This window comes from Zea mays, chromosome 7, assembly GCF_902167145.1.
Source record: "Zea mays cultivar B73 chromosome 7, Zm-B73-REFERENCE-NAM-5.0, whole genome shotgun sequence".
In the NCBI taxonomy this organism is placed as follows: Eukaryota; Viridiplantae; Streptophyta; class Magnoliopsida; order Poales; family Poaceae; genus Zea; species Zea mays.
The window spans coordinates 87,046,051-87,059,633 of NC_050102.1; the positions used below are offsets into that span (position 1 = coordinate 87,046,051).

The window sequence follows — 13,583 nt, forward strand, 5'->3', positions numbered from 1 at the left end:
TTAATGCTGCGTGGTTGCTTGAGCTGGGATATGCTTATCTTAAGAGGAGATGGTGTGAGAAATCGCTGGCTACAGCAGTCAGCAGGCAAAACCAGCAAAAGTCGATGGCTTCGTAGAGGTATCACGGTTAACAACACCTAAGGCGTTGTTCGGTTATTGATATTACATGTGTATTGGAGTGTATTAGGTGGAATTGAGATGGATTTTGACTTGTTATGGATTTAAACCGGCTCAATCCCACACAATACATGTGGATTATCACCAAAACGAACAAGCCCTAATGGAGTACACGGTCTTGCCCTCTTGGAGGTTTTGGTGCATGGGTCGACGCAACTGACAATTCTTCTTTTTTTTTTTGGGGGAGGGGTGCATATTTGAATTTAAGCGGTTGCAAATCAAACGTCACGCCATCAGACAAATCTTAGTTTGGCAAGGCTTTTCGTGGAGCCCAAGGGCGAATTTAGAGGGTTTATTAGGGTCGGTCAACCCGATAAAATTTATTAATTACTGTTAATTAAAAAATATCATATAATATAATGAATCTGATTCTAATGACTTTAATAATATTCTTGGTTAGATTTATGGCCGGAAGGACCCACGACAAGGCGCCGTGCCTCAACAGCAGTTGATTGATTTTGCTGCAACATCTCAGATTCTCAGAACACGTCCAAACACTCGGTTACCACGACACATCCAAATTGAAATAAAGCTCACATAACACAGCACTTGAAATAAAGCTCCCTCCGTCACAACGCAGAACACGAAGAATAGAGCAGGAGGCGACCATGAGGGCATACCATCTGAATCATCCGTACATCACTGCCTCGCCTTCACCCAACAAAGCCAACACTTAATCTCCCTTTTCCAGAGGGAGGAGAGAGAAAGAGAGATGCAAATCTTGGTCCGTATTAAACAAGGAACTAAATAAGCACCAGGTAATACGTAGCACAGGAAAAAGGCCATCATTCTTCATCCACGACTGCGAGGTAGACCAGGGGAATAAATCTGCTGCATTTTAAAACGCAGTGCAGTGCCATCATGATACATACCCAGATCTCCATGCAATGCCAACTTTCTAGTAGTAGGAGTAGCATTTAGCAAGCAGTGACTAGGGAGTAACAACAGCCGCCTTGGCATGGCACAGGCATGCTCTTTAGCAGACAGGCCGGTCATCCATGGCAGAGAGCAGCATAAAGCTGATGCACTGAAACAAGTGCCGCAATCATGCACTACACCCACACAAAGGAGAAAGGCTGAAAGATCAGCGAGGATTAAAAACTGAAAGAGAGAAGAAAAAAAAAAGAGGAGCTGTTCTGAATCTTGAAGCACCTCAGCATCCCAGGACAGTCTAAAAGATGCTCCATGGCGGGCGGCAGCCAGTTTCGAATGACCAAAGATTACGCATCACGAGTCACGCTCTTTAACCCCTTGCTAGCAATGCTAAAACAATGTCAACAGCTTCGCCCCCAATGCATGTAACAAATTGTACAACTGTCGGACGAGTCCAAGCAAACATCTGAGTAAGACGCCTTATTTACCGTCTGGTACACAGATGGCACGTCAGGGGGGGCGCTCATAAGCCTCTCTAGCCTTGCACGTACCAATAAACGCCAGCCATCATAAGTTATCCATACCATCATACCCTCTTGGAACAAGCCAGGCAAACAAACAAATGCAGGCAACAGCTAACTCCCTCCATTCCAACTTAAAAGACCTTTCAACGTTTTCTAGCCAATGTATATCTGGATGCATAGCAAAAAACCATGTACATAAGAAAGCCAAAGCGTCTTAGAACTCATCATAAACATTCAAATCACAGGAGGTGATGGTATAAAACCACAACAGTAAGTTTAAAGCTCCTCAGGATGGCACCATATGATGATCCTTGCAGCTAGACATTTACCAATACCTGCCATAAGATGTGATTCAAACCATGATGAGTGTGAATTGCTGAAAAGTGCAATTGGTTTCCCTGTTTCTAATAAATGGAAAGAATCGTGAGTTCGTTAGCTTACAATTAGGTATACAGACCAAATGCTAAAAGGCATAAGAAAACATTCTATACAACTTCCAAAGCAACTCCACAAACATGTTACTGTTGAGTGTGGACTTCAGCTAGGGATATGCAGCTGGGCTTCGGCTGCCACACAGCTGGTCCAATCAGCTATCCACTCAGAAAACCTAGATGTGGACATAGGATGAAAGTTACATCTATTTTCAATGGATATACAGTGTGCTACCATTTGCTTTGAAATCAGGTGATATGTGATTCACTGATAACTGATAGGAAGAGGTGTCACTGCTCATCTATACCACTATATAATCCATCCACCAGTTTAAATTTTGCAAAACACACCCAACCAAATCACACCCACACTCATAGCCTCTACAAAATCCACCAAACACATTGCACCCAGACTTTAACACACCATCAAAACCAACATTTTAGATCTCTGCATAACCCCCTCTCCCTTACTCAAATCAATTAAACAATATTATCTGGACCATCCCTCATCCGTCCCCTCCCCTCACGCCGCCGCCACCGCCACCGCCCCCTCCTCTCTCTTCTCCTCCCCAGGATCGTAGCATTAGCACGGACTATATGCAGTGTCCTAAAAGCTACAAAAATAATGCAACTCTTATATCTTTTGGATCAGATCAGATCAGATCAGATCACAACACATCAAAAAATTTGAAGTTTCCCTTCATCTCTGTAATAAATTAAAAAAATCGACCTGCGGGAGATAAGACGGTCCCCAAGCGAGCATTGAATTAAGAAGACCTTCCCACACAAGTCAAGAAAACCCCCCAATCCCTATCCCACCCATACACAGTGGTACTATAGCCCATATGAGAATGACCACAACGAGGATAAGGCCTTAGACATGTGCTTTGTCGTGGGACGGACGAGGATAATTTTTTTAACCCCAGCCTAAATTCGCTCCCACGGGAAGTCGAACTCAGGACCTGAGAAGTGCTACTCAAACCACAACCAACTTAGCTAGAGGCCCTCTTGCATCTCTATGATAAATAACAGAATCCCAAAAAAATACATCTACCAGATAGAGCAAATACATTTTCTACCAGGCAGAGCAAACTTCAAGAGTTTTGGCTAAAGAATGCACAGATCCTGCAGCAAATACACTGCTGTAATATGCTAGCATAAGCAAATAAGAAATAAAAACTCGGTCCTTAGGGGAAAGACCATCCCTGGGTACTAAGCGAAGAAGAGTCTTTCTCACTGTAGGACCGAGAAAACACCCTGGAACATATGTCCAGAAGCAGCCACACATATCTCTGCCACTGCATCACTGGAACACCAGGGGGCATGGGTGTTAAAGAAAACCAGAAATACACTCCCACTAGGAATCAAGTTCAGTTCATGGGTGCTAATAAGGCTCTGCAACCACTACATTACAGGCCCATTCACAAATGGGAAATCAATACATATTCTACAAGCAAATGAAATAAAAAATTTGAAATAGATTTCTAAGAAACAATTACCTTATATTTATTTCTGGCCACCAGGATTTGATTGATTTTGTATCTGCTTAAGCAGGGTTGCTGCCAGTTGCAGTGTTGCTTGAAGGCGCTTTTGAGGATCTCCATCAAGGTCCTGAGCCAGTAGTTGTTGGCTAGACTGCTGGCTAGAAGGACCTAAAGGCTGCACTGTGACAGCACTTGATGTTTGCTGCTGAAAGGGTGGAGGACCTTCAGGAAGTGGAGGAATGAACGGTCTCATTGGCATGGAAGAATGAGCTGGGTTGACCAAAGCATGACTGGGCAGCATAGGCGAAGTGCTGTTACAAAGTACAGGAGCACTGGTCGGCACATTGAATGGATTTGCAGGTAGCGAGCCTATTGGTGACACTGGCACATTGGCATGTAATTGTTGCATAGATGGAACAGGTGGCAGTGAGTTCTGGATAGGGATGGAGCCAGAGTTGCCTGGCATCATTGTAGCATGTCCATGAGGATTGGGACTCTGTATGAATCCAGACAGATTGTTTGAGCTGTCCACAGGCAAACCAACTTTTCTAGGTTGGTTTTGTCGTGCAAGAAGGGCAGCTAGCTGTGCAAGTTGATCAGGTGGCAGTGATACTGGAATAGTAGGTTGATCAGATCTAGCTACCTGCTGTGAGTTGTATTGCATGGAAGCCCAGGACATGCTGTTGGATGCTTCACCTGATGCATACCCTGAAGCTGTCCCAGTTGATACTACTCCAGGAGCAAATGTGTACGGATCCTGTGTCCTGTTAGAGATTGCACCCTGTGCCAAACTGAAGTTACCAGAACCTGGATTTGGATTTGGATTATCCAGGTTATTGGACCATCCTGAGGGCAGCCTGTTTGGGAGTTGCTGGTGTTGGCCTTGTGCAATACCCATAGGGAGCTCCGCTGGCGGCCTTTCTTGCGGTGATTGAGGGACGACATATGGAGGAGCACTCTCTGGCTTATAGGGCGGAATAAAATCTGCATTTGCTGGGGTATAGCTTCCACCTGATGAGCAGACATAATCTGGACCCTGAGGGAATGTGCTGATATCTGAAGGATTGAGCCTTCTCAGTGCATGCAGATCTTCACAATTTCTTACATCAGTGTTAAAATTACTTGCAGAAGATGGGTGAGCTCTATCCAATGGTTTGCGATTTGGTGAGCTGTAATCTGGATTTGACTGCTGAAACCTCAGAATGACTCCAGATATGCTGACATTTCCAGGCACTCTCAGTACTTGCTCTGAGAAATCTGAAGGTGGAACAAGAAACAAGGTGCTGCTCTCTCCAAGCTTACAGACTGCTGCACGCTGCTTATCACCTAGATAACTCATGAAATCATTATAAGCTGTCATGTCCGCATCATTTTCTGGGACAAAAAATACGACCCAGCTGCCAGTAGCTTGATAGTAGTGCTTAGAAAGCATATCTAGACTTGTCCTAGCAGTGCAATCCAGAAACTCAGGCCTGAAAGTACAAAATTAACAAAAAGAATATCAACACTCGATATTTGAACTAAAGATGCTCAAATAGATCAGATATTCAACTATCCAAGGGATCGCACTACAGGCAACATACCAAAGCATGCAGTGATGAAGTACAGATATAATGGCTCAACTACAAAACTAAGAGTCACATGTGAATGGAATCTTAAGTGCATGCTAAGCTTCCCTGCTGTAGATGCTGCGTCGTAAACTGTAGCTTAGACAGAACACTGAAATATAGGAATACAAGAATGGAAACTTACAGCATGAAGTTAAGGACCTTTCCAACAGGGAAGCATCGAGCTCGGCAGATCGGTGTGCCTCCCTTTGCTATTGTACCATTCCATTTCCATTCATCCTTAAGAGCAGGTTCATTATAGTCAGGAGTAGATCTATCCATTTTCCCTAAACGCCTATCAAAACTCTCTTGAGCACGCCATGGTTCATGTTTATTTGTAAGTGGAGTTATATTCTTTAAAGGATGCACATGATGTCTACCATGCAAATCCGTAGACGAAGAGGTTCTAGACTGTAAACCATCTTCTGAAAGATCATGATGGGGCCTCCTTTGGTACTCAGGGTAAACTTTTCCTCGATCAAATCCGGAGAAAAGATATTCAGGAAGTTCAGTATCATGCACTTGAGCACCCTTCAGCTTCTTTGAAATAAGATATGACTTGTCTTCAACGTCCCAAGAATCTTCGAATGGTAAGGGTCTCCAAGGTCTGTCAAAAGGAATGTTGTTCCATGGCTTCCATGGTGCATCACTCCTAGCAGTAGGGCTTTGTCTATGGGGCTCATGCTCCTCAGGAAGCCTTCTTTCTTGACCCAGCTCCCGCGTTCTAAAAGGCTCAATATTAGACACACGGCCAAGCTCTATTCCAGTTTCCTGTTCAAAATAATTACCCTTGCTGAAGCCCACATCATCAGCATCTCTTGGCAAACTATTAGGAACAAAATGTGGTGGTGACATGCGAAAATTTCTTGGAGGACTATCAAAAGGCCTAGCCCTAGGAAAGTCTTCATAATCTTGGTCTCCGACGACAGGTCGGGCACTAGGTTGGGGATGATATTGGGCAACAAATGATTGTTTCCCAAGTTCTGGCACAGCACCTTCATTTCGAGAAAAGCATATGCTTACTCGTGGATTATTGAAAAGTTTTCCCTGAAGTGCTTCTTTTGCTCTGCAGGCTGCTGCAATACTAGTGTACTGGACAAATGCATATGTTCGGCCTGGGAATGTTGTTACCCTGAGAACCTTCCCAAAAGGAGAAAAGGCTTCCCACAGAAGAGTCTCATCTACCTTTAAACCAGGAGGAAAGCCTATCCATAACACATCGCTAGGATCTGTCGACCTATTTCTTTTATGCTTATCTATTGTGTTTTCAGGACTCGGTTGCCGTTTTCTCCCACGTTCAATAGAATGCCGCTCATCAGCACGTTGCATATATCTGTCATCCATTGAGCTACCTGAAGCCTTATCCTGAAAATTCAAATAGATCAGGTAACCTGGTACCACTTGATATGTGCAACAGTGTAAAAGTACGGTAATGGGAGATCTGGACATACAATATTAAAGCATAATAGACAGATAAAATTGAACGTTGTTTGGTCCTAATCATAGAAAGATGAATTTAAAAGAGGGAAACTAGTGATAAGGTACACCTCCATGGCAGTGGAGATAACCCACTGGCTACAACAGTATTCTTATTCTTAAACTCCAAAGTACTCTAGGTAATGAGGTTATCATAGAGAACATAAATTCCTCAAGCTGCTATAACCTAAAAAAACATGTTCAGGGGAAGAAAGCCTCACTCCAATAACCCAATGACCACAAGTATTCTGTTCTACACTATGTAATTGTTTCCTATATTAGGAGGAGAACAGTAGCAAAAGAATGAAGGAATATGCTGCATCTAATCTTTGTAACAGTATAGGCAACCAATTCAAGGTTCCGATGTTCAGTATAGAATGAGCTACATCAAACTTGGTGAACCACATATAATGGAAACTCAGTTGTCTCGTCATTTAAGGTTTTGAAGACAGTAGTCCAACAAAATTATGAGCTTGACTAGACACCCATTGAACACTGAGAGAAATAGCCAAATTTCCAGTTTCACGGTATTCTACACCAAGCCAAAGAAGCAGAGACATATCCAGCAAAAATGGGCTAAGTGTTGCGAACTCAGAGATTTTGTTCCAAAGTTCACAAATATTGCGAACTGGATGCTGAAAATCTTGAATATTGCGGCTACCATCACAACATCTGGTCCTCACAAGTCACAACGTTTGCAAACATTGTTTGCAACAAAGTTTAAGTTTCCAACGGTTCCATTTTTTCAATGATGTAACCCAAATGCTAGTCACTGTCATTTTTTCACATACCATATTTCGAACAAGAGTTATAGCGCCTTGTCTTGTTATAAACAGCTAAGCCTGCATATGCCAATGCTACTGGAAACTTTCATGTCTGTATCTGTAGTTCTGAACATGTATCGTATGCGGATGCTGATATAGAAGGGATTTGTCTGGCCAAGTAATGAATAGTTTACGTAGGAAACCAGATACAATTGAGATTCTATGGCTGCAAACCATGGCAACCGGTTATAGTTCTCGATTTCACATCCAAGTATGGTTAATTGTTAACCTATGTTGGTTTCAAATATGGTATCGCCAAAGAAACGTATGAGTTGTACTTGGCTCAATATGAATCAACTATCATTTACTCTTTGTGATTGCTTCAAGCTATATGTAGTCATACAACTTTATCAGTAGTTTTGAAAAATTTCCTACCGCCCAATCAGTTTTATCATTGTACTTGTACAATATATTGCCATGTGCTGTGTAGAGAAAACAGATGGATATTCAGTTGCTTCTTTACTGTCAGGTTTCCTACTGTGCCAACTCTGGCTGTCTATTCGTAAAGTTTGGCGAAAGGTGCTCCGCTTATCAGAAATTACTGTACCTACCATACTTGTCTAATTAATTGTGTTTTGATGTTTCTTAGTTGTGCTCATTAATTTGAAGTACCAAAAATGGCACAAGTCATCACAAGCATTCCTCTATTGTTCTTGATGATTCCTTTGAATTAACAGGTCAAAATAGCTAGTGTATTTTTAACAAGAATTCATGTAGGTTCTTTTTTGAAGGCATTCATGTATGCATTTGCACAAGGTTCAATTGTCAGAGCATGACAAGTGAGCACATCATAAAGTAGGTGAGCTCAATAAAATCAGTCCATTAGCAATCAATCAAGGCGTCAGTACCAGATGGATATGACAATATTTCTATTCATCACGATATTATGCATGGAAATTCAATCAGGCGCCCATTTTTTGTTATTAAAAGGACTGAGAAAAGGGCATGGCAGCGAATTACACTCAACCGGAGAGGCATAAGGGCAACTTTTAATGCTTATCAAGCTAATTTTTACTCCTTCCATCCTGAAAATTAATGCAATTCTAGCTGCAAGACTAAGTTAAACCATCTTCAGTTTGACTAATAGGGTGTTTGGTTTAAGGAATAAATTAGTCCATTATTTTCTCATTCCTCATTTTTTTGTTTGGTTTGTAGAATTGAATGAGTTCATTCATCACCACCTCATTCCTCATAGTTAGCTAGTTAGTACTAACATGAGGAATGGGGTTATACCGCCAAATTTGAGGAATGGACTCATGATGTACCACCTCATCTTGGATGAAGTGATTTCTCAAACCAAACACCCTCTAAGTTTATACAAAAAAACGATAATAATAATTATGATATAAACTATGCATTATTAGATTCATCATGGAATATAATTTCATAGTGCACCTATTTGGAATCATAAATGTCGACACTATTTTCTATAAAATTAGTCAAACTAAAAATAGTTTGACTTTGATTAGATCTAGAATGGCATTCTTTTTGGGACAGAGGTAGTAGAACACAACTGGATCCATGAATAGTCAATGATGTAGACATCTGACAGATGTGCTTAGATCAACTATCTTTCCTCAGGAGTCAAGAGATTTCTGTTGTTCCTATTGTTCACCCATACTTTAGTACACTTGAATCCAAGACAATTAGAAGTACAGCTGGTGCAATTAGCAGTAGCAAAAAAGAATGACATTGCATAAAAGGCTTTAGAGGTAAAAAATATATGTGTCTACATATGAATGTGATGCTTTGTCCTTTTGGACATTTACTTTGAAAACATTAAACTTACAGGTAGTTGCCCATTTGTCCACAAAGCAAACACGACGTCACACAGATACAACTAATAGGAGGTTCATATAAAGCAACAGTGTGCTGCACTGCTGCATTTAATTAGATTGACCAGGCCTGCATGGATTAAGTGTAACAGAGGTCCCTGCAATGTACCTTAAAGTTTTAATATTCATATCTATATTTAGTCTAGTAAATCAAGCTACATATTGGTTCCATGGAACTTAATTTCAAGCCGCGCATTATATTTCTGGCATCTTTCACATCATAAATATAAAGGTGCAAGGAAGCTCCATAGGGCAAAGAGTTGAAAAAGGGTATTTAGTGCTGAGGAAATTTAGTGTGCCATATCAATGATATTGATGCACTGGATTTGCAGCAGGCTCTCTTTGATGCTTCATAAGCGATAACATATTTCATCACTTTCGTCCCTTGTCATCGGTACGACACTAGGGTATCAAGCGTACCAGAGAAAAATAGCAAGGGGAGCAGGGTGTAAGTCCTAGCATCGTAGAGTATGTCTATAAAGTCATGGCATCGGAGCCTTAACACAGATATTTTATAAAGGTTCAGGCCGCTCCGCGTAATACCTTACATCCTCTTTAGTGGATGTTTTTGCTTCAAGTGGGAGAAGTTGCACAGTCAGGGATAACTTGAGCCAAGCTCACTCTACTTGTTTCTAAATATGTTGCTTGCACTATGCTGTGTGTTTCTTGTTGGAGTTGGGATGTTGAACCTAAAGTGAATGCACTGGAGTTAATTCTCTTAAATGTTGCTCTTCCCCTCCTTTTTGTAGCTCAAGGGAGTTGTAAAGCTTACGTGTATGTTATTGCGGGCCCTACTTGTCATCGGGCCATCTACCCCATCCCATCGTGGCCTTGTATCTGTATAGCTATAGACCCTATACCCCTAGTCATGCAGTACACGACAGGCGTGCACCAGTGATAATCCTATTGAGGTGACCCCTCGAGGCCCTGCTCAGAGTGAAGACGAGTGTCTTACTGGTGCTAGTATGTCGTAATAGGAGTTTTAGTATGGTTCCTCGTACTTTTAATGCATGAAAGTACAATCGTACTATCTAGTCATGGCTATTGTGATTTCACCATTCCTTGGCATCGAGCATGTTTTGCCTGATCAAGTATGGTCTTAAATGCGACAACATGTCTGCACAGTGCAGTGAGTATACTTGCCCCCATGAGAGTATGTCGAGACTCGAGATGAAGGCGCGACCGTAAGGCCAACTATCACATTTAGTGTGGTACTAGGGAGCCTTATTTTCTCCCCGTCCGCGGTCATTTCTTCCCTAGGTGATCAACATACCTGTCACAGGGGTAGGTATAATAAGTTATCTACGGATATCGGGCTTGTGCCACTTAGTACTATGCAACTGGTAACCAGAGCAGTCTTTTGTACATATTGTATTTCATGGTACACTTCATGTGCGCATGCGTGACTACAGGATCGATGCATATACATCATAATGATCTCGAGCTCCCTGCTGCCTAAGTCATGGCAATAACACGCTTGTAAGACATGTAATGTCGTCTATCACACATTTAATGTGGACCCGAGACTTAACCATTAAGCTTTCGCTAAGAAACAATCTAAGGTCCTTTAGATGTGGGCCCCTTCCTCGGGGTCGTACTGCCCACGATGGGCCCAGTCACATCCTTCTGACTTTGAGAATTGAGATAGGATTACACTTAGCTAAGCCAAGTTCTTAGTAACTTCAAGAGCCCTAGACCTAGAGGGCCTAGGTCCCGGCCGCCCTTGGAGTACGAGTTCAAGGACTCTAGGTACCTCGAGGCCAGCGAAGGAACCAAAGCGTTTAAGCGTTGTTAGTGCTCGAGGATGGACTGCCCCGAGCACCCGTTACCTTATTAACCTAGGACACGAGGGGCCCTAGGAATTTAGTTTTATAAGGGCCCTAGAAATTTAGTCTTATAAGTGCCCAGGGACACGAGGAGTCCTAAGGACTCATACGAGTGCCCCTTGTCATAAAATGTCCTGAGGTCTTTGGCTTATAAGTGCCCCGAGAGGATCCCAAGGACTCATACAAGTGCCCCTTGGCACAGGATGCCTCGAGGTCTTGGTCGCATGGTTACTCCGAGGCATGGAGGGCTTGCGACACAAGGTGTCTTGGGGACTTAGGATATTTTACCTCTAGAAGGTCCTAGGGCACTAGGCGCCCTAGGCCTCATAGCACCTAGGTGGCTCGGAAACCATCTGTGCCTTCTAGCAGCCGAGGAGTCATCCTATCTAGATACTTCTATATAATGTCAGAGTCAGGCCTCTCCCTTGGCTGAGACGGTGGGCCCCAAAGTCAGTCTCTCAAGCCAAGATTCTCGAGTGCGTCTTAGCGGCAGCAGGAGGTATGGCCTTCCCCAAACACTAACAACCCCAAAAGTGTTCTTGTAGTTTTCACATGCATTAATAGATTCCCTAATTATTCAACATCGCGAGATGCACTATATATGAAACATCCATAGAAGTCAACATCAAATGAACAAAGGATTTTTCAAGCCATGAGCACATTCGACCTTTGATTAAATATAAGGACGCCCCAGATATGACCTAGAGCATCTCCATTAGTTCTCTTAAAAAAGCCCTTTAAACTCTGATTTAGCAAGTTGCTAAATATATATTGGGAACAAAAACAACCTTAGCCTCCAACGGTTCCCAATTCTTAGGTTGTTAAATATTTTTAAATTATGCTAACTCGATGGTAAATTCATCATTTCTACAGCTTAGATCATTTAAAATGTATCACTTGTACACGTGTGCGAACTCGATGTTAGACAAGTGATTTCACGGTGTGATTGATGAGCAAAACAGGCTATTGAGAGTGCGAAACAACTCCCAAGACCCCAAGTTTAGGGACTAAATAAGGATATTTAAGAAGTTGGTATATTTAGGGATCTCATTTAAGGAACTGTTGAAGCATGATTTTTGGTTACTAACACCCTAAATTAAATTTAGGAAGTTTTTTTGGGAACTAGTGAAGATGCTCTAAGAACTGCGCGGCAAGAGTTGCCCTAAATAAATAGAAAAAATTACTCAGTGCCTCATAGCTATTGGTGAACTATTGACACGAGACAACAGCAACACTCAAGCAGGTACTTTCTAGTATTGATGATTTAGGGTGTGATGGCAAGGGGAAGATACATGCAATAATCCTAGCTATGTTCCTCCAATATGGTTATCATTTGCCCTTTGCAGGACATCTGACAAGGGTCACAAATGCAGAGACACTGTGGGTGTAATTGTTCAGATTCAGTGAAACCTGTGACCAATGGTGCTGACTAAATAAATCCTGCACTGGTAGAATTTCAGTGCAGGTGAACATTGAGATTCTTCATTAGCCAGGCTCATGAAACAGCCTTCTACTCTCTGTTCCTGCACATTTCCGGGCATACCTGTTTTGAACCGATTTGAGACGGGGGCAGTGCTGTGAACCCTAAATTTAATTGTTGATACTCAGCCTTTCTTGAAAGGCTTAGGTTTTGTACACAAGATAAGAGAAGAACACCGCACCGATAATTGCTTGGAGTCAAATTAAATAAACATATAATGAACAGAGGATGTTCAACACTGACCCCCTTGGAAAACTCGATCCTAACAGGCGCCCCAGCCAGGCGAGCCCCCTGGAGCTCCCGCACCGCGGCCACAGCGTCCCCCTCCCGCAGGAAGCTCACGAACGCGAAGTTCCGGCCGGGTTCGCGGGCAACACCCTCGACGTCGCCGCACCGGAGGAACAGCTCCGACAGGTCGGACGCCGTGACGCTGGGCGCCAGGCCACCCACCCACAGGTGCCGCGACGGCGGTGCCACTCCCCAGCCCGACGCCCGACGCGGTAATGGGAAGTACGGGTTCTCCTCGACGCGGACGCCGTGACGGACTGGCCGCTCGTCGCCCAGCGGGCCGCCGCCGAACCTCCCCCGTCCACCCGGGCCGCGGCGGCCCCTCGCCATCTGCAAAAACCGGTCGAGATTGATCAGGACAGCTGCAGTTTAACACGAACGTGAGAGATAAAGGATGGAGCTGTACCATTGGCCGCGGCGAGCGGCGGGCAGCAGCGAGCGGCGGGCGGCGGCAATCGAAAGGTTAGGGTTTGCGGTTCGATGGGACGGATGAGGAAGCCGAGAATGGTTTTTCTCTTTAATTTTTTTGTCGATTTCAATCACGGACCCTGATGTATCGAGAAATTTGGAATTTTTTAGTCCATTAAGGGCTATTTGGCAACTAATTTTTTAAAGGATTTTTATTTTTTAAAGAAAATTAGTTTATTTTAAATTGAAAAAAAATGAGAATCACTTAGAAAACTAGAGTTGCCAAATAGTCCTAAAAGAATCTTCTGGTTTATAATTGCCTATAATTACCACCGAGTCTTTGACTTGTG

The 13,583-nt window shown here is 43.0% G+C and overlaps 1 protein-coding gene across 4 annotated transcripts; it reads right to left on the reverse strand.

Annotated features, from left to right (window-relative positions):
• Nucleotides 1–1,000: 1,000 nt before the first annotated feature.
• Nucleotides 1,001–13,368, reverse strand: LOC100383418 (flowering time control protein FPA). Of its 4 annotated transcripts, XR_004851453.1 has the most exons (7): nt 13,232–13,351; nt 12,781–13,155; nt 5,242–6,461; nt 3,505–4,961; nt 2,016–2,181; nt 1,330–1,909; nt 1,061–1,229 (listed from the first exon to the last, which is right to left on the reverse strand). XR_004851453.1 is itself a non-coding variant. In XM_008654306.4 (5 exons), exons 1-4 carry the CDS (start codon nt 13,232–13,234, stop codon nt 3,512–3,514), a joined length of 3,048 nt encoding a protein of 1,015 aa, XP_008652528.1. In that variant the 5' UTR covers nt 13,235–13,368; the 3' UTR covers nt 1,001–1,909; nt 3,505–3,511. The 4 variants fall into 4 exon arrangements, 1 of the variants encoding a protein (XP_008652528.1); XR_004851452.1 differs by lacking the exon at nt 2,016–2,181 and having other exon boundaries at nt 1,001–1,229; XR_556006.3 differs by having other exon boundaries at nt 1,001–1,909.
• Between the last annotated feature and the right edge of the window lie 215 nt (nt 13,369–13,583).